We start from the raw sequence: 21,501 nt of genomic DNA, 5'->3' as shown, positions 1-21,501 counted from the left end.
TGTAATGTTGGTTGCCACTATAAACTACATTTACCAACAACCCCTGGGAATGACGGAGAGGGGGGGTGTATATACGTCAGAATATTGCTTGCCAGGTTGATCTTTGCAGTTAAACCGTCCGCAGTTACGCCAACTCTATCAGAAAGAAGAGACGTCTTTGCTGACACCTAACGTTGGTCGAGAATCACAACAAGAAAACCACCGCTGCTCTCGATGTGAACGCTTGTCGCAAAGGATTTGGAAAGCCAGACTTAGCTAGCTAGCTACCTTTAGCCAAAGAGCTAACGGATAGAATATACGTTGACCAGGATAATGATTTAACAACAGTAACAAAATCTGTCATCATGAATCTACGGGGATTCTTCCAAGATTTCAACCCAAGGTACGAAGCTAGACTAGCTAGATAGTAGCCACACCAGTAGTAGCTAGCCCAATTCTCAGGCTTGCTACAGTAGCTGTTCATCGCATCAGACTAGCTTGCTAGCTACGGCTAGTACAGTAATTTGACAGACTAGCTAGTTACCGCCTGCCAACGTATACAGTAGTTAGCGACGTAGCCAAATATTTACATCTGCTGCCTTTGTAGAGTAATACAGTAAGAATCCAAGCTGGTAAACTATCTATGAAGATTGCTAAACTGATTAATGTTCGCTAGCTAGCTTACTAGCCGTCTAGCTAGCTAGACTATCCAGACATCATCTTAAATTGTAACCAACTAGTTGGGGACAGCTTACGTTAGCTGCTAGCTAGTTGGCTAACAACATCTTGTTAATCTCTAAAAACTAAAACTGAAACCGACAGCAGGCTAATTATGTTACATTACCTTGAGCTACAATTCTTGTATGAAATGTGCTATATAAATAAAGTCTTACTTACTTACATTACCCGTCAGCGTGACCTGGCATATCGCACGTTAACGTGAATAAACGAACCATACTCCGTTAACTAGGTTTGTTGCCCCATCTGAACATACTGGATGTGCTAGTTCATTTACATTTAGCTACTTCATTTAGCAGACACTTTCATCTAAAGCGTCGTACAAATTAAAACTACAGCAGAATATCAGAAGTGCATAGCTCTAACAGTTTTTCCGTGGTCAGGGTCAAGGAACGTTCGGTGTTTACCAGGCACAGTGCAAACATCTCAAGCACGGTGTACTACAATAATAATAATAACATTATTCAACTTCAGCGCTCATACTGTTGTGTTTCCGCCCATCAGTAAGTTCCTGATTTACGCGTGCCTGCTGCTGTTCTCGGTGCTGCTCGCGTTGCGGCTGGATGGGGTGATCCAGTGGAGCTACTGGGCCGTGTTCAGCCCCATCTGGCTCTGGAAGCTCATGGTCATTATAGGAGCCGCCGTGGGCACGGGTGTCTGGGCCCACAACCCACAGTACAGGTTAGTTACACCTGGCCCAGGGAGTTTGGTGTATAAGGTTTCGGTTAGGTACCTATGTGATATATGGGGAGGGGAGGCTTGGTAGGTATATACTGATAAGGGTACTTACTAATGTGTGTGTGTGTGCCTGCACGCTGTGTGTGAATGTGTGCTGTAGGGCGGAGGGGGAGATGTGTGTGGAGTTCAAGGCCATGCTGATCGCCGTGGGGATCCACCTGCTGCTGCTGTCCTTCGAGGTGCTGGTGTGTGACAGGGTTACCAGGGGAACGCACTTCTGGCTGCTCGTCTTCATGCCGCTCTTCTTCGTCTCTCCCGTCTCCGTGGCAGCCTGCGTGTGGGGTTTCAGACACGACCGCTCGCTAGAGGTTAGACCCCTACCCCTGGAGGTCAAACGCCTGACCTTTAACCCTAGCTCTAACCCTGGAGGTTAGACCGTGACCTCTGCCCCTTAACCCTAACCCTGGAGGTCAGACCCCTGACCCCACACAGATGTAATATATTCATTTATCCAGACATTTTGTATCCAATGCGATGTACAGGGGGACATTTGAACCTGCAACTTCTAGAGCTGCAGTCAGATGCTCTGCCACGGAGCACTGCCTATCAGAGCCTACGTTAACATGAATTACATCTAGATACACATAGTCACTAATGGAGCAGAAACATTAACTGTGTGTGTGTGTGTTCCTGAGCAGTTGGAGATCCTGTGCTCTGTCAACATCCTGCAGTTCATCTTCATCGCCCTGCGTCTGGACAGGATCATCAGCTGGCCCTGGCTGGTACACACTCCACTATGATCCGTGTGTGTGTGTGTTAATATGTGTGTGTTAGCGTGTGTTAACGAGTGGTGTGTGTGCAGGTGGTGTGTGTTCCTCTCTGGATCCTCATGTCATTCCTGTGCCTGGTGGTGCTGTACTACATTGTGTGGTCCGTTCTCTTCCTGCGCTCCATGGATGTGATTCCTGAGCAACGCCGCACACACATCACCATGGCGATCAGCTGGATGACCATCGTGGTGCCCCTGCTAACATTTGAGGTAAGCGGTTGTCACGGCAACCCGTTGATCCATTTCTCTCACATCCTCTCTCTATCTCACACAGACTTTCTTTCTCTATCTCACACATTCTAACTCTTACATTTACATTTAGTCATTTAGCAGACGCTCTTATCCAGAGCGACTTACAGTAAGTACAGGGACATTCCCCCGAGGCAAGTAGGGTGAAGTGCCTTGCCCAAGGACACAACGTCAGTTGCATGACCGGGAATCGAACTGGCAACCTTCGGATTACTAGCCCGGCTCCCTCACCGCTCAGCCACCTGACTCCCACCCTCAACTCTTATCTTACAATTCTTCTCTAGCTCCATTTCACACATCATCTCTCGTATCTCTGTCTCTTTCTCGGTCTGACTGTCTCTCTCAGATGTGTTGACCTGTTGTTGTTTACTGCCAGATCCTGCTGGTGCACAAGCTGGACGGTCACTACGGGTCCAGCTACGTGTCTGTGTTCGTGCCTCTGTGGGTGTCGTTGGTCACCCTCATGGCCACCACCTTCGGACAGAAGGGAGGGAACCACTGTGAGTCGGGGGGTGGTTGATATGCAACATCTTTGTTTTTAATCTCTCAAAATGTAGTTGAAATGTTGAAAAAATGGCTCTTGACATCAAAAAGGTTGCCGACCTTCAAAGAAATGTATAAATGAAGTTATCTCACAATTTGTTTGAAAATAGTCGAAGCGAAAGAGACAGATAAACAAATAGTCTAACTCCTCACCTCTCCACCTCATTTCCAGGGTGGTTTGGGATCAGGAAGGACTTCTGCCAGTTCCTGCTGGAGCTCCTCCCCTTCTTGCGTGAGTACGGCAACGTGTCGTACGACCTGCATCACGAGGACCCAGAGGCGTCCGAGGAGATGCCCGCTCACGAGCCTCCCAAGATGGCGCCCATGTTCCGTAAAAAGACGGGTGTGGTGATCACGCAGAGCCCAGGGAAGTACTTTGTCCCGCCTCCCAAACTCTGTATTGACATGCCTGATTAGGCCAGCCTCGCAGCTGGCAGACTGCTGCAGACCGGTTGTAGACTGGTTCCGACGGGTTGCTGACCGGTTCAGACCGGTTTGACTGGATGCAGACTGCCTAAGCTGTGTGAACTGAAGCAGAGAGAGACTGCTGGGGACTGAAGATGAGGATGTTGGATGAGGATGTTGGATGAGGATGTTGAAGAGTCATGTCCACCTGGAGAGGAGCCGCCTTGTCACGGAACACTGAGCCCTGGTCACCTGACCCTCGCTGCCGGGCGCCATAGCAACCACTCCAGCGGGGGAAGGAGTCTCTTCTGGGTGACCTGATGACCAGACACAGGAACTCTCTCTCTGATGATGTCATGATATCTGTATGTGATTATTGTGATATTCTTTTGTACTTCCATGTGTTTATTTCCTAGGAGATGGAGTGTGTGTGTGTGTGTGTGTGTGTGTGTGTGAGAGAGATATGGAGAGAGAGAGAAAATGTGTGTGAGAGATGGAGGGAGATAATGTGCGTGAGAGATGGAGAGAGGATGTTCAAACATATTTTCCAAACTCTGTTCCAAACTTATAATGCTAGTTGGATTGAATGACACTAAGGTCATGCCTGTTAAATACATAGCTACTTTTAGAATATGTTTCCTATAGAAACCTTTCACAAACATTGTAAACACACCTTGCCCCACCCTCTCAGCTGGTCTGAGAAAACTGCTGAAACTTAAGTGATGGGATGTTAACAGACGGGTGTTGGACCAATACACACACAGTCAAACACAGTCTAACACACACATAAAATCAAAGAAACACACACACACACCTGTACATATTTAGGGTTGTATGTGTTTCTACAGCACCTGAAGGCTTCTTCACCCTCAGTTCTCCTGTGCGGCCATCCCGCTGTTTATACATTCTTACTTCTGTTGCAGTAAACATTTATATACAAGTGTTCAATGAATGCGTGTGTATTAATGACTAATAAAGTATACATCAGTAAATGACTCCGGAGTGACTGTTCTCAACAAATATTTAACAACAAGTAGGCGCTAGGCGGCGCTATGACTGTCTAGCGTAGTCGAAACGTCAAGGCGCATTCAGGAAGTGAGGTCTGGCTGGCTCGGGGTCCGTTGCTGTTTTCATCAGAACGTAGCTGTACACGTTATTGATTTGCGGCTTAAATATCTGCCATATTTTAGAATGCAAGACGATCAGAGCATTGCAGCCAACCCGACAGCACGCTAACCAGTTTATTCCCGCCTACCGGGGGAACGCGGACAGGAGGAGGGAGACTGGATTAATGTGTGGCAGGCGGAATTTGGTGACTTAACTTAGAGACTGGGTGCGATAAGAATAATAATATCGCTGTTGTTTAGGATTGTTTCAGGTATTCCAGCTGGATAGAAATGACTCTTCAAGTCAGCTGCCTGTCATTCAGACAGCCTTACGCAGGGCTCGTATTAGATGGTGTCAAAACGATCGAGACGCGTTGGCGACCCCTGCTGGGCGCCATAGAGAACTGCACCTTGGCCATTCACATCGCGCAGAAGGACTGGGAGGGCGATGACTGGAGAGATGTCCTGACGCACGCGCTGGGGATGGACCTGGTACAAGTAGAGGAGCTCGTGACCTCCGGGGAACGGTATGGCCGAGGAGTCGTGGCAGGTAATCCGTTGCAAGCATGACTACTTAACACAGAATCGCTGCCTGTAACCATGACTATTTTATATCGTTGCTGCAACCCTGGTTACTTCACAGAGTTGCTGTAACCATGGCTACTTCAGAGTTGCTGCAACCCTGGTTATTTCAGAGTCGCTGTAACCATGGCTACTTCACAAAGTTCCCAGAATCATAACTCCTTCAAAGGGTTGCCATGACCATGACTACATCATAGTGTTTTACTGTAACCATGACTACTTCCCAGAGTCAGTGTAACTATTACAACTTCAAAGTTGCCATTACCATGACTATTTGCTGTAACCATGACAGCTTCACACAGTCACCGCAACCGTGACCAGTTCATAGTTGTTGTAACCATGAGCCCTTATAGAGTCACTGTAACCATGACTGTATAGGCTATAAAAATAACCTCCAGGCCATCAGACTACTTAACTGACCCAATGGACACTGGCCAACAACATTACCAATTCTGGTTATACTACCGTTCTGTTTGCACTACCATTCTGTCCCAATCTGCACTACTGACTGCACTGTTTAAAGTCACTTTAAACCCTCATTTTCACTTACATGTAAATAAGTTATGTTTATACTTTTATTTGAGTGGGTTTCCTTACATATTTTATGCTCTTTTGTAGGATGTTTGCTTGCTTCCCCAACAGTGCAGACAAGTAGAAGATTAGAGGATACAATACTGAAAGTTTCACTGCATACCAATTCTAAAAAAAGTTTGTCTTGCGATTCACTTCAATGTTAATCCTTCCATTGTTCCCACACTCCTCTGCTGGTTCATTGAAGGTTGAATTAATTTTGAGTGTAGGGGATAGGCATTGTTCACTTGAATAGTATTTGACTGCAAATCAACAGGTATAAATCCCTACTGTTTTGGATAAAAGCATCTGCTAAATGAATACAATTATTATTATCAATCATTATTAATTATTATTATCATTTATTGTCACAATGATTCCTTATTATTGATGTTATTGTTATTACTTTATATTATTGAGTGAAGGTTTATCTGCTAATAGCAGATTGGTGCTAAACAAACACATTAACTTACAATGTTATGTTATTATTGTTATTAGTATGTTGTTATTTTGACTGCAGGGCTGGTGGAGGTGGGGGAAACGTGGCAGTGTGGCGTGGGGCTGGCGGGGGCCGAGCTGGAGGGGCTGGAGAGGGCAGCGCTGCTCCGAGGGCTCCAGGACAAACACCTGACCCTGCTCTCCAACCCCCGGTGGCTGCTGCAGCCCCTCTACGCTCGGGCTCACAAGGACCTCTGGACCATAGACATACCTGTGGAGCTGCTGCCTTCGTCATCGTGATCGCCTTCACCTGGCACACGCCAGTGGAGAGGGAGGGAAGGGGGGAGAAAAGGAGTGAGGGAGGGGGAGTGATAGAGGGAAGGAGATTCAGGAAGAGAGAGAAAAAGAGGTGAGCATGGCGGGACCAGAACTCAGAACCAGAAACCAAAAACTAGAACCAGGGGGGTTCTGATCTAGGAGGGAAAATGCAGGGTCAAGAGGAGACAGGGTCCCATATTAAGGGTTCTGCTCCAACTCTGTCTTTCTGTCAGACCAGAGCAAACTGCCATCATGGAAGGTCAGAGGTCAAAGGGCTTTGAAACAGACAGGTGGGGCTGGACCTATCGTCGGGTGTGGAGGTATAAGATGGATTGAACTAATCAAATGGTTGGATGAATTAAGATATACGGCAAGACATTCAGAAACTGCAAACTTGTTTTTCCAAACTGCGTTTTGACTTTGTAAAGTAAAATGTGATTAAAGGCTGATATTTTTATGCACGTCTGCAGTCTATTAGCTGTCAAAACGCCCTTTACGGTTTGACGGGTCTCTAGCAAAAATAGAGAATTGTGTCTTACAGGGAAGTCACAGTTGGGCAGCACTTCAACCACACACACCAAGGTGACAGGGAGCGGTGACGCAAGTCGGACACGGCTCCACCCAAAGCTGACAACTTCAGCCACATCAACAAGAACACAGCGCTGGCAACAAGTCGTCGACTTCGAGCTTTCAAAAAGATCTGCTTCCTAAGCTCATTTTAAAACGGATACAAACTAGCAAACAATGTCATAACGACCTTATTCATATTTGTTTCGTAAAAGCGAATGTAAACGAAGGAATCGCTAGCTAACGTTAATGCTATGAATGACAGAGAGTCGGCTGTGTTGTTTTGAAGAAGCTAGAAATGCTAGCTAGCAGCTAGCTGGCGAGCTACAACGACGACTTTAGCCGGCGATAGCTGCGTTTTACACAGCTCACAAGCAAACGTTGGCTTGTTGTCACTAGCTAGCTAGCACTAACAAGTGATCGGACGTCGTAGAGTTGTTCGATAACGTTTGACGACTAATCGAGTAGGCAGTCGGCAGGCCGTGTGAGTCCATTTTTGGATGCGGAAGATGGCCCTGTCACCGGTGGCGGTGCAAGTTCCCGGGATGCAGGTAAGACCGAGAGGCCTTAAACTTTCTCACTCAACAAGATTCAACAGCAGCAACGGGAAATGTTAATGCAGCCCTGTAGCAAGTTACACTGGGAAGAATATTTCATGTCTCAAATTCAAGGACTTGTTGAGCAACTAGCCAAGACGACAGTCCTTAACCGTGGCTATTTGATGCATAACTTTTGCAAATGCCTGTGTAGTCAAGCTTTCCCTGGTTGCTGGAAGTAAACTGTAGCGTAGTTTACGTTCATACCAGCTGTTGTGTTGAATCAGTAAGTCCTCTAACCAAACGTCGATTTGGTTTGGAAAGTTTAGCTTAAACTTCAGTCAAGTAAACACACAAGTACTTGCTCATGAAAGTCACTCATTAACTAAGAATGACTGAAAAAGAATGGAATCTACGAGACTAGCTAGAACCACGTAGCCCACAGCCACCTTGCTAATTACATTAATGTGCAACTTGCCAGTTTTCAAGCTTTGACGGTCTGTATAGTCAGACGTCTCGCCTAGCCGAGGTGTTTTAGTTTGTCTAGCCGTTTTGTTCCCACAACTAGCCTAGACAATACCAGCGGTTAGAACGAAACCACTCGGCCATTATATAGCTGTTATTGATAGATGATTGAGGACGATGATGAAGATGAGACAGGCAGACATGCAGGCAAACAGACAGGCTGGCGTGAAGCCGACAAGCATTTCCTCAAAGTGGGTTATTTGTCCGGTGGCCTGAAGTCCAAGGTCTGAGGTGTGTCTGGGCAAGGACATCATGCCTCACTGACCCTAACCCTGGTCTTTCACAGCATACCTAGGCTAGGCCTTGTGTGTGTGTGGTGTTCCTCTCTGTGTGCATCAATGTGTGTGTGTGTAAGTGGTCAGCTAGGAAGTATTCTTTACAGCCTGGCTTCCTGTGTCACACCTGAGTGTGAGCCTGTCAGGAGAAGAGAAACAGAAGACTGTATGTGAGAAAGAGGGGTTTGTTTGTGTGTGTGTGAGAGAGAGAGTGTGTGTGTGTGAGAGAGAGACAGAGAGAGAGAGAGAATGTGTGTGAGACACACAGGCAGGCAGACAGGTAGTGTGTATGTGTGATAGACAGGCACACAGGAAGTGTGTGTGTATGTGTGGCAGACAGTCAGACAGGGTGTGTGTGACAGACAAGTAGGCGTGTTAGTGCTATTAGGAGACAGACTGATTAAAGAGCTGGACAGCATCCAGATTGCACTGCACAGCTTTATCTGGTGGAAGCAGGCGTGTGTGTGTGTGTGTGTGTGTGTGTGAGAAAGAGACAAAAAAATCACGTGCTGTGTCCCCCCCTCTCCCCCGATACAGAACAGCCGTACAGACCCGGAGGAGCTGTTCACCAAACTGGAGCGCATCGGAAAGGGATCGTTTGGCGAGGTCTTCAAAGGCATCGATAATCACACCCAGAGCGTGGTGGCCATCAAGACCATCGACCTGGAGGAGGCCGAGGACGAGATTGAGGACATTCAGCAGGAGATCACAGTGCTTAGCCAGTGTGACAGCCCCTATGTCACCAAGTACTACGGCTCCTACCTTAAGGTAGGGTCACACACCAGCCAGCCACCCACTCGGACTGGTCTCTCTGCTGGTATCCTGACTGCTCTCTCTGCTGGTATTCCCACTAGTCTCACTGCTGGTCTCACTCTGTGGGTATCTTGTTCTCATCTCTCTGCTGGTATCCCTAACTGGTCTGAAATGCATGAACAATGCAACTGGAAAAAAAGTACATTATCTGTCTGAATTATTCTTTATGTATGGATTTAATTGACCATTGTTTAGCAAATGGCTTTCTCTTGCCACTTATTCAGCCACCTCTCCACAGCTGATGATGGATCATACTGCTGAAGCTCTGGGCCTTCTGTTGAAAAGAAGATCAGGTCTGAAAGGCGTGAGGATGTGAGACTGCTGCGGATATCAGATTTTATTCTCTTTTGGGCACTGAAGGCTCTTTCGCAGTTGGCAGAGCTGATAAGCAGAGCAAGAATAATCTGAACAAGGAACAGTAATCTTAAATTGTCTTGATGACAAAAACATTTATTAACCGTTTTCTGCTCAGACTGGAATTGTAGCTTTTTTGCATCCATTTCTTTGTGCGTGACGAGTGCCGTAAAAAACAAGTCAATCTTTTTGTGAGAGAAAGCGACAGAGGCAGTGTAGCTTTTTACCTTCCCTAGCGACAAAAAATCTTATCTAGCGACTTTCCGCTACTTTGGCAATCTCAGTTTTCGTTGTTGAGCAGCAACAAAATAACTAATTGTACGTCTGTTGTCATAGCAGCCAATCATGTTAATTGCAGTCAAGCAACGGTGCGTCATTGAAATATGCGCTAAATTTATTATTTGCCACAAACTCAGTCACAGGCGAGTGAAATCGAACAATTTACTATCCATTGGCTAATTAAAGATATTTTTAGTCGCCTAGCGTGAAATTGGGTTGCATATGCGAGTGATGTACTCGCATTGTAGAAGGTTGTGCTGGTCTCTGCTGGTCTCCTTGCTGGTCTCTGATTGTGTCTATGCTGATCTTTTCGCTGGTAAATCTCATGCTCTCTGGTGGTGCTCTATCTGCTTGTCTCTCTGCTGGTCTCTCTGTGATGGTATGCTGTGCTGGTTTCTCTCCAGGGCAGTAAGCTGTGGATCATCATGGAGTATCTGGGAGGAGGATCAGCCCTGGACCTGGTAGGAACACCTGAGAGTGTGTGCTCATATCTACCTGCCAAAAGGCTTGATTTAAACTTCTGGTGACTGTGTGTGTTGTGTGTATGTGTGTGTGGTGTGTGTGGGTGGTGTATGTGTGTTTGATGTATGTGTGTGGCATGCATGTGTATGGTGTGTGTATGGTGTATGTGTGTGGTGTATTTGGTGTGGTGTATGTGTGTGTGTGCAGCTGAGAGCAGGGCCGTTTGACGAGGGCCAGATCGCCACCATGCTGAAGGAGATCCTGAAGGGGCTGGACTACCTGCACTCAGAGAGGAAGATACACCGAGACATAAAAGGTGAGTGTGTGTGAGTTGTGTAAAGGCAGGTCAGTGTATCTGGTTTCGTCCATTGGTGGGTGACCTGGATGTTTGTGGTTTGAGTACACGTGTGTTCACGTTTGCATGCGTGTGACTCTCTACCTCCAAGAGTTTAATCAACTTTCCCTCTTTTTTTGTCTCCCTCCCCACCTCCTTCCCTCCCCCCCCCCCCCGCCTCCTTCCCTCTCACACCCCGTCTCTCTCCTCCCCCCCCCCCCCCCCCCCCCCCCCAGCTGCTAACGTCCTCCTATCAGAGCAGGGTGAGGTGAAGCTGGCAGACTTTGGCGTGGCGGGTCAGCTGACCGACACGCAGATAAAGCGGGAAACGTTTGTGGGAACGCCGTTCTGGATGGCGCCGGAGGTCATCCAGCAGTCTGCCTACGACTCCAAGGTGGGGGGGTGTGTGTGTGTATGTGATGGTATGTGTGTTGTGGTGAGGGAGGCATGGATTGTGTGAGGGAGAGATAGAGACAGAACTATCCTCAGATGCATCCATTACAGATCAGTATTGATCTGGTCTGTTGATCTGCTGGTTTAACCCCCCCCCCCCTCCAGGCGGATATCTGGTCTCTGGGCATCACAGCCATAGAGCTGGCCAGGGGCGAGCCCCCCAACTCTGACATGCACCCCATGCGCGTGCTGTTCCTCATCCCCAAGAACACCCCTCCCACGCTGAGCGGGGAGTTCTCAAAGAGCTTCAAGGAGTTTGTGGACGCGTGCCTCAACAAGGACCCCTCCTTTGTAAGTGACCCAGTGAAACTGGAAGTTCTGGACCATGACTGTGATGACTTATTCCAAATGGTACTGACTAACCTCTCTCCTCTCCCCCTCTCCTCTCTCCACTCCAGAGACCCACAGCCAGAGAACTGCTGAAGCACAAGTTCATCCTGAAGAACGCCAGGAAGACGTCCTACCTGACAGAGCTGATCGACCGGCTGAAAAGATGGAGGGCCGAGGGCCACGACGATGGGGACTCCAGCTCCGACGACTCTGACTCGTACGCCACACACACACATTCAGAACCACACACCACACACATCATAAGAAACGCACACAATACACACACACACACTGTTGGGATGATGTAACAATGGCCGGAAAGATGGATGACAATTTAAAAGGGTTGACTTGGTTTACTAGAGCTCGGATCCTTCAATCAGACCAGGCCGAGTGGTCACATAAGTGAGTCCATGGGTTACAGACGGCCTTATAAACAATGGAGTACACAAGTTCAAATATAGTTTCCATTGAATATTTCCTCACTTGGCACAGCATGTGGTCAGTATTCATATTCTTTCATGTCCTTTAATGACTCATCAATGCCTTGCCCAGTACTTTCTTTGTGTGTGTGTGTTTATAAACGTGTGTGTGTGTGTCCAGGGAGTCCAGCAACAAGGAGAACAGCTCCTCCCAGCCCGGCTGGTCCTTCACCACAGTCAGGAAGAAGAAACCAGACAGCAAGAAGACGACCAATGGGACGGTGAGCTGAGCTGAGTGGGTGGGCTAGAGGAGACTGGTTGTGACAGTGGGAAAGAGTTACTGTCATAATTGTAGTGGAAACACTGAAATCTGTGTGTGTGTTGGCAGGACCAGGACCTGATGAAGAGGTCTACCAGTCTGACCACAGTCATCTCTCCCGTCTTCTCTGAAGTGAGTGGGGGCTGGGGTCTGGAGGCTAGAATCGTGGGGGCTAGAGGCTGCGGCTAGAGGCTAAAGATTAAGGCTGGACAGGATGGGGTCTGGGGTTAGAGGCTGGGAATGGAGACTGGAGAGGGAAGTTGGGTCTAGAGGCTGGAGGACAGCTTAGTTTTAGTGCTCTTTAAAGTCGGTGGAACGTTTACATTTACATTTAGTCATTTAGCAGACGCTCTTATCCAGAGCGACTTACAGTAAGTACATGGACATTCCCCCGAGGCAAGTAGGGTGAAGTGTCTTGCCCAAGGACACAGCGTCAGTTGGCATGACCGGGAATCGAACTGGCAACCTTCGGATTACTAGCCCGATTCCCTCACCTGACTCCCAAGAGTCAGGTGGCTTTATAGATATATTTTCTCCCGAGATGTTTATCAACTCTCTCCCACTCTCTCTCTCTCGTCCCTCTAGGTGAAGCAGCAGTGGGGGGGCGTGGAGGAGCTAGAGAGGAGTGTCCACCTGGCGGAGGACGTGTGTCCAGGCATCACAGACACCATGCTCACCCACATCCTGGAGCGCTTCCAGAGGTGAGGAGGAGGGGGAGTGGTGGGAGGAAAGGGAGGACAGGGGGGGGGGGGGGGGGAGTTAAAAGAGGGGATGCTTTAGAAGGGTTGTTGTTGGTACATGAGACGAACCAGGTCCAGATCCCTTTTAGGACTCTGTTTGTTCGTCAGCTCTGTGAACCCTGTGCCTTCTGTCTCTCCCAGACTGCCTGCCAGTTAGGGCTTAGCAGAGGACTACACTTCCCAAGATGCACCACCATCATCACCAGCCTCTCTTTTCCATCACCACCCATTCCTCCCCCCCTCATCCTCCATGCTGTCATGTGACCTGCAGGGGCGGAGCGGGGAGGGAGAGGGGACGCACGCCCGCTGTGCACATCCACTGAGCGCTCGCTACCAAAAAGGAAAAAAAAACTTGTTGTTTTAAATGTGTATTTGTTGAAACATGTTTTATTCTGTTCTGCTGTTTTTATTTAACCTCTTTGTAAGATGTGGGAGACTTCAGCCGTGACCCAAAGCGTGTGTGTTACTTAGAGGAAGAGAGACTAGAGGAGAGAGTAGAGACTAATGGTTTTACTTTTTTCCATATTTTATGGTCAGAGACACAAAAAAGAATTTTCTATATATAAAGATCCCTAACCCGAAATAAAGACGTACCTTGAATCTTCTGCTTAAGAGCGTTTCGATAATGGATGTATGGTAGTGTTCGATGGATATTAGTGGTAGTGTTTCTGCAGCTTGAGTTGTTTTGATTTATTTCTGCTACATGTGTAGATGTGACCTCCTGGTCTCAGGTTTGACCCCCCTGACCCCTGCCCCACACTCTGACCCTTGGGGAGAGGAGACTGACCAATAGGAACTAATGTCTGGTGACCATGAGAGATGGATAGGGAGGGGTGAGGGAAATGGAGGGAGGGAGGGGTGGGTGGGTGGGACAAGGGAAGGGGGACTTTGCTGTGCAAAATGATTATCATCACTCTGTCATTCAAGAAGTAACCAATCATATCGTAGCCTTCCAACTTCCATCCTACTTTGCTCCAAATAAGGAAGTATGGAAGGAAGGAAGCATGGAAGAAAGCGCGTTTAGAGTATTGGAGCAGGGCTCTAGTCTCTGAAGGACTGATGCACGTTAGCTGGTCTCTAGCTGGTCTCTCTAGCTGGCTAGCTGGTCTCTATAGAGCTGGCCATCAGGCTAGCTGGTCTCTAGCTAGTCTTTCTATAGAGCTTCCCTTCAGGCTAGCAGGTCTGTCTAGCTAGTCTTTCTATAGAGCTGCCCTTCAGGCTTGCTGGTTTCTCCAGCTGGTCTTTCTTTGAGATATCTGGTACTTTACTGTCTCTATGACATAGACTTTATAATGACCAAAAACCATGCCTAGCGTCCAGGGGAGGGTGAGCGGAGAGAGGGGAGGACGGTAGGACAGGGAAGGAGGGCGGAGTCTCTCTCGGAGGGATGAATAATGAAAACTGTTGGGAAATGTACATCAGCCAAGCTCAACACTGCCCCCAGTGGGAGGGATGACATATGCCAACCTAACATTCAAAGGTGCCTAAATATTCTAGATGTGTTGTGTACTCTGTATCACTAAGGTTGTGCTCTCTAATCGGATGCCTAGGTGGGGAGAATGTTTCTAGAGGTACCGTAATGTTCCCAGAGATTCTGGAATGTTCCAGAGGTTCTGGAATCTTACCAAAGGTTTTGGAACGAGGTCCTGGAAGCAATAAGGCGTTTGATCATCACGTATTTTTGTATTTCCTCAGAAATGAACATACAGATGTTTTTATATTTCTGTGTCTGGACTTTATAAAGGAAACCATGTTGACTTAGCTTGAAAGGAAGCTGCTGTCAAATGTATATATTGGATTGTCCTTGTTCAATTGTTACAAAAATCATTTTGGTTTGGTCTTGAAAAATAAATATTTAAATTATGAAACCCAGAGAGTGTCCGTGTCTGTCCTGTGTTTCATGGAGCAATGAAACTGCAAGATGTTGATGTACCAGAATGTTCTGGATCCATGTCTCGAGGATCATCATGTCCATCATGCTCCATGCTGTCCAGTCATGCACACACACACACACTGCTGGAGGAGGTCCAAGTGCTGCGCTGTGATTGGCTCAGGGCTGCTCCGGCGCTGTGATTGGCTCCTGGTCCAGGTTGAGGCAGTCCTCTTCCTGCTCATCCAGCTGCAGGCTCCCAGAGGAGACCCTGAGGCGAGCCAGGCCCCCGGGCCCCCCTGGGCCTCCCAACCCCCTCAGCGCTGCCGGCCAGTACGACAGGTACACCGAGTCCGAGTCACTCAGCTCTCCGCTTCCTGTCCTGCTTCCTGTCCTGCTCATTGCCCCTGCGGGGGGGTGTCTCCCGGGCAGTGGTGATAGGCTGAGAGGCAAGTGGGTAGGGCGTACTGGTGTGTGTCGCCGAGCCAAGTGTGGGTAGTGACCCAGCGGGCGGAAGTCTGCGGCGGGGGTGGAGCCTGAGGCACCGGAGGGGGTTGACGGGCGCAGGATCTTCATGTCCGATTGGCTCCAGGAGCGCCGCGGCAACCCTGGCTGGTAAGTGGAGTCGTCGCTGAAGTGGCCGGCCGTCGTGTCGTCTCGCCCCGAATCCCCCCGGCGACTGTCACCATAGCAACCGGAGGTTGCGTACACCCTGGGTGCCATGGTTACCCAGCCTGGAGGCCACACCCATGGGGGCGGTCCTTGGTAGTGTTCCCGATTGCGACGGAGAGGAGACAGGGAGTAGGAGGAGGTGGGACCAGAGAAGCTGGAGGAGCGAATGAAATTTTCCAAAAGAACGGGGTGAGGGCGAAAATGGTGGGGATGGGGGGGAGGGCGAGGGAGGAGGGCACAGCGGGGGAGAGGCAGGGGTGAGGAGGGAAGGGGGCGGTCTAGAGAGGAGGAGGAGCAGCTGGAGAGGAAGGGGTGGGGAGAGAAGGGGAGAGGAGGGAGGTAGGGGTAGGGGTAGGGATGGGGGGGGCAGGGGTAAGGGGGGTGGTGGGGGCAGGGGCTCGGGGGGCAGGTACAGGGGAAGGGCTGGGGAGGGCATTGGGGGTGGGGGTAGAGCAATACCAGCTGTTGTGTGTTGCCCCACAGTCGGCCCCTCCCCCACTGAAGCCACTCCCCCTCGTTGAGGCAGGGGGTGTGGTCCGATGGTCCCGGGGGCGCGGCCTGAGCACCAGAGAAGGATGCAGAACGAGAAGGAGCGTGACTGGAAGGGGGCGGGGCAGTCCGAGGGGGCGGGCTGAAGATAACCTCAGCAGCTGATTGGCTACGCTTCCCTCCCTGGACGGAGGAGGGGTGGGGGAACCCACAGGCCTGCTCGTACACCTGGGACATACACACATATACACACACACGCATAGGCACACACGAACACACACATTTTATTAGGGGGACACAAACACACACACAATATTACTGGGACACACACACAAATTATTATGAAAATACACACATTGTATAACAAGAACACATACTGATACAGAAACACACTGTGTAGCAGGGACACACACACAGTCAAACTGTGACTTTCAGACGCATACAGTATAACAGACACGCACACACACACACAGTGTTGCTGGGAGACATCCATAGCCTCAGCTCTTACCTGCTTGGAGACGTCAGTGAGCAGATCGGGTGACGACCTACACTGTCTGGAGTCATTGTGGGCCCCGTAGAACCTCCTGGAACACATACACCACGGACGCACATACGCACGCACATTCAAACACACACACACACACAGACAAGTCATGTTGTGTTCTAGACATCACAAACAGATTCAGATCGGGCTCCGGAGACAAACAGATCAGTGCTGACCTCTCGAAGGGCAGGTTCCTTCTCTCGCCCCTCCTCACACAGTCCAGCAGTTGCTTCTGGGTGCGGCCACTAGGGGGAGACACGCACAGGTAGAGAAGGGCTGGATGGTTTCACACATGCATTAATAAATACATAAATGCAATGATTGAAATGAATGTTGACCTGAATGAGGGAGTAGGGGAGAAGAGAGAGTGAGAGCGAGACAGACAAAGGGAAGAGAGAGTGGGGTCGAGGGAGGAGAGAGAGAGAGCGTAGGGAACGAGGTAAGAGGTTCCACCTGAAGCAGGGCGACAGGAGAGATGGAGGGAGGGGGGGTGGACAGAGATAAAAGAGCGAGGAGAGAGACGGAGGGAGGGAGAGAGAGAAGGAGGAGAGAGAGAGAGAAATGAGCGAGCGATTGAAAGAGAGGAAGAGATGAAGAGAGAGAGAGGAGAGACAAAGGAGGGAGGCGAAAGAGAGGGAGAGATCAAGAGAGAGAGAGGGGAGAGAGAGAGAGAGAGAGAGAGAGAGAGAGAGAGAGAGAGAGAGAGAGAGAGAGAGGGGAGAGAGAAAGGGGAGAGAGAAAGGGGGGGAGAGGGAGGAGTCTCCACCTGTATCTGAAGCTGGACCCCCGGCTGTACAGGAGGGGTCTCTGTTGGGAGGGCGGTTCCTCAGAGAGCCTGAAGAAGGCATGGTTTTCCACACATGTTCTCCAGAAGGCCTTGCACACATCTCTGCTCGCCAGGGAGAACTCCACTGTGTCCTTGCGAGATGGCTGGAGAACCCCCCCCCCCACCACACACACATCCACAAACACACAAATACACATTAAGGAGGTGAGGGGGTGAGAAGGTGAGAGGATGAGGAGGTAGGCAGGCGAAGGGGTGAGGAGGTGAAGGGGTGAGGAGGAGGAGGTGAAGGGGTGAGGAGGAGGAGGTGAAGGGGTGAGGAGCAGGAGGTGAAGGGGTGAGGAGCAGGAGGTGAAGGGGTGAGGAGGACTCACCACTATGTTGGCGTGCAGCTTGATGAGGAAGTGTTTCCTCCTGAAGCTGAGCTTGCGGATGGAGGCCCAGCTGAAGGTGTTAATCCTTGAGTTCCCCTGGCAACATAAACACCTGGTCATAATGATGAACCCTGGTCACATAATCTACCTTGTGTGTGTGTGTGTGTGTGTGTGTATACCCTGAACACCAGTACTCCAGCGTGTGTGACAGCCAGGTTTATCCTGGTTCCTTCCCCGTCGCTGGCAGGCTGAGGTCGGATCCCGTACATCTCCAGCCTCCTGGCCACCTCCAATATCTGGTTGTCTGCTTCCCCTGGGGCCTGGCCCCTGGAACACAAACACACACGCATGCACCACACACACACACACACACACACAACACCAGTTACCAGTGTGTAAAAAAAACAATGGCTACCTGTCTCTCTAGTTCCCATAGTTACCTATGCGTAGGTGCTAGTTACCTGTGTGTGTAGTTGCTAGTTACCTCTTAGTGTAGTTGACAGGTACATGCGTGTGTAATTGATAGCGACCTGTGTGTAGTTGTCATGGTTACCTGTGTCTCCGGTGAAACTTCTGAATCTTCTTCAGCAGCATTTCCTGGTTTGGGACGTAAGACGTCCTGTGGAGGTGTTCCACATCCCGCTGTTCCTGGTAGTCCCCCAACTCTGCTGCACACACACACATGCACGCGCACATGCACACGCAGACACACCCGCATACAAACATCACTTTCCTAGATGTAGTAGGATCCAGCAGGCTCCATGCCTACAGAGGAAGGAAACCAGGAGGAAAGAGAGGGGGGAGACCGGGAAGAGAGAGGGGGAGGCATGGAGGAGAGAGGAGAGAGGGAGGGCAGAGGAGGTAGCAGACAGGGAGGTGGGTGGGGGACAGCTTCTGGAGGGAGGGGGGGGGAGAGAGAGAGAAGCAGCAGTGATCCAGACTCACCCTGCAGGAGGAGGGAGACCAGCAGGGCGGAGCTGTTGTCGTTACAGGTCAGACTCCCGGTGGACAAGACCTGTTTGATCTGCAGGGAAAACAGATACCTGGGGGGGAGGAGCAGGGGGGGAGATACGGGCTGTCAAATGGGACAGGGAGTGAGAGAGAGACAGAGAGGGGGAGAGAGAGAGGAGGAGAGAGAGGAGGAGGAGAGAGGGATAGAAGGACAGAGAGGGAGAAAGAGAGAGGGGGAGAGAGAGAAGGTGAAGGATAGAGAGAGAGGGACGGAGAAAGGAAAGGAGAGAGGGAGGGAGGCAGGGAGGTCCAGGTACCTAGTCAGCTCTTTCTGCAGCTGTCCGGGGTCTGGAGGGAAGAACTTGACGATGAAGCGGAAGGAGGGATCCCTGGTGTCTGAGGAGACAAAGAGAACATGTCAGACATTCATCCTCCTCCTCTTCCTGTCCTCCTCTTCCTGTCCTCCTCTTCCTGTCCCCCTCCTCATCCTCCACCTCCCTTCCTCCTCCTCTCCTACTACTCTTCTCCTCCCACTCCTCAGTCCTGTTGTTCTCATCTTTCTTCCCCCTTCCTCTTTTCTTCCTTTCCTCTTCATCTTCCTCCTCCTCCTCCTCCTCTTCTCCTGCCATCCTCCTCCTCCGGTCTTGTCATCATCTCCTCCTCCTCCTTTCCTCCTCCTCTCCTGTAGACCACAGGTTCCTCATACTTACGTTTGATCTGCTTGGCCAGTGGCTTCAAAAGCTCCAACCACACCTGGGGACACAAATCACATGGTCACTGGTGTCTCTCCACACCACACTGGTTTCTCTATGAACTGGTCTCTCTACAACACTCTGTGTCTATTTCTGCGTCAGTGGTCTTCAACCCTGGTCCTCAGGGCACACTGTCCTGTATGTTTTAGATATTACCATGCTCCAACACACCTGATTCAAATGCATGGTCAATATCTGGCTTCTGCAGAGCCACACTGGTCTCTCTCTACACCACACTGGTCTCTCTACATCACACTGGTCTCTCTATATCGCACTGGTCTCTCTTTACCACACTAGTTTCTCTCTACACTACGCTGGTCTCTCTCTAAACCACAATGGTCTCTCTCTACACCACACTGGTCTCTAAACCACATTGGTGTCTAAACATTTACATTTTACATTTAGTCATTTAGCAGACACTCTTATCCAGAGCGACTTACAGTAAGTACAGGGCCATTCCCCCGAGGTAAGTAGAGTGAAGTGCCTTGCCCAAGTACACAAAGTCATTTGGCACGGCCATGAATCGAACCAGCAACCTTCTGATTACTAGCCCAATTGCCTAACCGCTCAGCGACCTGACTCCCTAAACCACACTGATCTCTGCAGCACACTGGTCTTCTCCATACTGGTGTGTCTCTCTACACCACACTTACATAGCTGCCACAGGCGTGTCTGAACTCCAGTCCAAAGTATTCCTTCTCCAGCAGCTTCAGGTGGCCACAGACCTTGTTGTAGAAGTCGTTCCCAAGGACGCGATTCTGCAACGCAAACACAACAAATAAACGATCACACGAAGAGCTGAGCGTTGTCTTTATCTCGCATTCGCAAAACACGCGATGCTAGCTGAGCCGGAAATTATCGTTGAGTACAGCTTTCTGATTCATTCACGCAGCAGGCGAAAGAAACCAGGACACCTAGGCCAAAATCCCCCCCCACACACACAATTCTCTCGTCTCTGTCTCCAAGGCCACTCACATTGCCTCTCATTGTTGTGCTTTCAGATGAAGTATGTCCGCGGGCAGTTGCTGTGGCAGAAGACAGATAATGGACTCTTAGAGGAACGGACCACTAACCCAGTTAGACGGGAAAATAAAAAAAATTGTGATTCTAAAAATCTAGGCTATAATGAGACCGAGAACACTGGGTGGTTTTTAAACAAGTCCGACCGACACACGTTTAGCCTTTTAAACGATTTGCCACTTTTTTTGCTTAATAGGGTTACCAATATTGTTTGGATTCTGACGTTGACCTACAGTGAACCATTTCTTCAATGCCCGTATAAGTCAGACTAAAGTTTTTGTCGGTTATGTCTCTGGTTTCGTTAAAGATTTGGTTACGTAGGCCTAGTTGATTGTCTTCTTACCTCCACCTCGAACACTTTCTCGCTGTCGTCCAGGAATACAACGCTCAATCGGAGTGCGCTCTCCCGGGGCTTTCTGAGAGCATAGAGAGTTCTGGCGGTAGGCGCGCGACCAGCCGAAGCGTCCGTCATCCTCCTTATCCCCGGCTCTCAGTTCACACACTGACTCACACACATACACCAAAGGATGGGGGCCTGGCGCCGGGGCCCAACTAGTTGGCAATCAAAATCGCAAACCTGCCCAGGAGCATTCGCTGGTAAACGAGCCTACCTCTCCGTCTTCCGCGAGTCTCATCCCGTCTCCGGTGTCACGTCTTCAGCTCAGGTCCGGTAAGGGAGAGGAGTGGGCTGGAGGTCCAGATGGAAAGGACCGAGGCACAGTCATGGCTGGTCTGAACACACACACCTCTCCGGGCGCGGAGTAGTGTCGAGTGGAGAGGAGCGAGACATTTGGCGGAGAGGGGCAGAGTATTATGGGACTGGTGCACTGTAAAATGGCTTCAGTCACGCGAACACGATGGAAACGCAGCACTCACGACCATGCGCACACATGGAACACCCAAAGGCCTAAACTCAAGCAGATTATTTTATACTGCGCAGTGCGCCCAGATTAGTGAATACGCGTTTAGATGAATGATAGACCAGGCCTGCAGTAACACAACTCAAAAAATAAAATCTTATGAGTTCATAATGACGGGTTGCCATCGGAGGAACTAACAGATTACCGAGGCGAGGTCACCGGTTCCGCGTCTGTACGGGAGCGCTTTCGCTGCCAGCACATTGTCATGTTCCTGCATGTACTCTAGATGGCGCTGAAAGTACGTTACATTTCCGGCTGCTCCGCTAACTGTCACCGAGGCCGGC

At 49.8% G+C, this 21,501-nt stretch overlaps 4 protein-coding genes across 4 annotated transcripts; 3 read left to right on the top strand and 1 right to left on the bottom strand.

The window, feature by feature from the left end:
* Positions 1-145: 145 nt before the first annotated feature.
* On the top strand, positions 146-4,403 carry tmem185 (transmembrane protein 185). The gene is made up of 7 exons (XM_067228979.1): positions 146-382; positions 1,222-1,398; positions 1,556-1,763; positions 2,094-2,177; positions 2,258-2,434; positions 2,850-2,973; positions 3,189-4,403. Exons 1-7 carry the CDS (start codon positions 345-347, stop codon positions 3,431-3,433), a joined length of 1,053 nt encoding a protein of 350 aa, XP_067085080.1. The 5' UTR covers positions 146-344; the 3' UTR covers positions 3,434-4,403.
* A 147-nt stretch (positions 4,404-4,550) lies between these two features.
* zgc:110222 (uncharacterized protein LOC550336 homolog) lies at positions 4,551-6,428 on the top strand. Its single transcript, XM_067229061.1, has 2 exons — positions 4,551-5,077; positions 6,200-6,428. Exons 1-2 carry the CDS (start codon positions 4,819-4,821, stop codon positions 6,415-6,417), a joined length of 477 nt encoding a protein of 158 aa, XP_067085162.1. The 5' UTR covers positions 4,551-4,818; the 3' UTR covers positions 6,418-6,428.
* A 637-nt stretch (positions 6,429-7,065) lies between these two features.
* On the top strand, positions 7,066-13,674 carry stk26 (serine/threonine protein kinase 26). The gene is made up of 11 exons (XM_067229060.1): positions 7,066-7,553; positions 8,876-9,106; positions 10,189-10,245; positions 10,454-10,562; positions 10,817-10,974; positions 11,139-11,324; positions 11,432-11,580; positions 11,964-12,063; positions 12,171-12,233; positions 12,687-12,802; positions 12,983-13,674. Exons 1-11 carry the CDS (start codon positions 7,503-7,505, stop codon positions 12,996-12,998), a joined length of 1,236 nt encoding a protein of 411 aa, XP_067085161.1. The 5' UTR covers positions 7,066-7,502; the 3' UTR covers positions 12,999-13,674.
* Positions 13,675-14,891: 1,217 nt separating this feature from the next.
* On the bottom strand, positions 14,892-20,769 carry frmd7 (FERM domain containing 7). Its single transcript, XM_067228859.1, has 13 exons — positions 20,641-20,769; positions 19,931-20,035; positions 19,236-19,278; positions 18,843-18,921; positions 18,520-18,617; positions 18,128-18,242; positions 17,754-17,901; positions 17,575-17,670; positions 17,183-17,346; positions 16,593-16,661; positions 16,381-16,456; positions 15,883-16,100; positions 14,892-15,537 (listed from the first exon to the last, which is right to left on the bottom strand). Exons 1-13 carry the CDS (start codon positions 20,767-20,769, stop codon positions 14,892-14,894), a joined length of 1,986 nt encoding a protein of 661 aa, XP_067084960.1.
* Positions 20,770-21,501: the final 732 nt, after the last annotated feature.

The sequence above is a fragment of the Osmerus mordax genome, chromosome 25, assembly GCF_038355195.1.
Source record: "Osmerus mordax isolate fOsmMor3 chromosome 25, fOsmMor3.pri, whole genome shotgun sequence".
Lineage (NCBI taxonomy): Eukaryota > Metazoa > Chordata > Actinopteri > Osmeriformes > Osmeridae > Osmerus > Osmerus mordax.
Note: the sequence above shows the minus strand (reverse complement) of the source record. Positions and strands in the feature narration are given on the sequence as shown.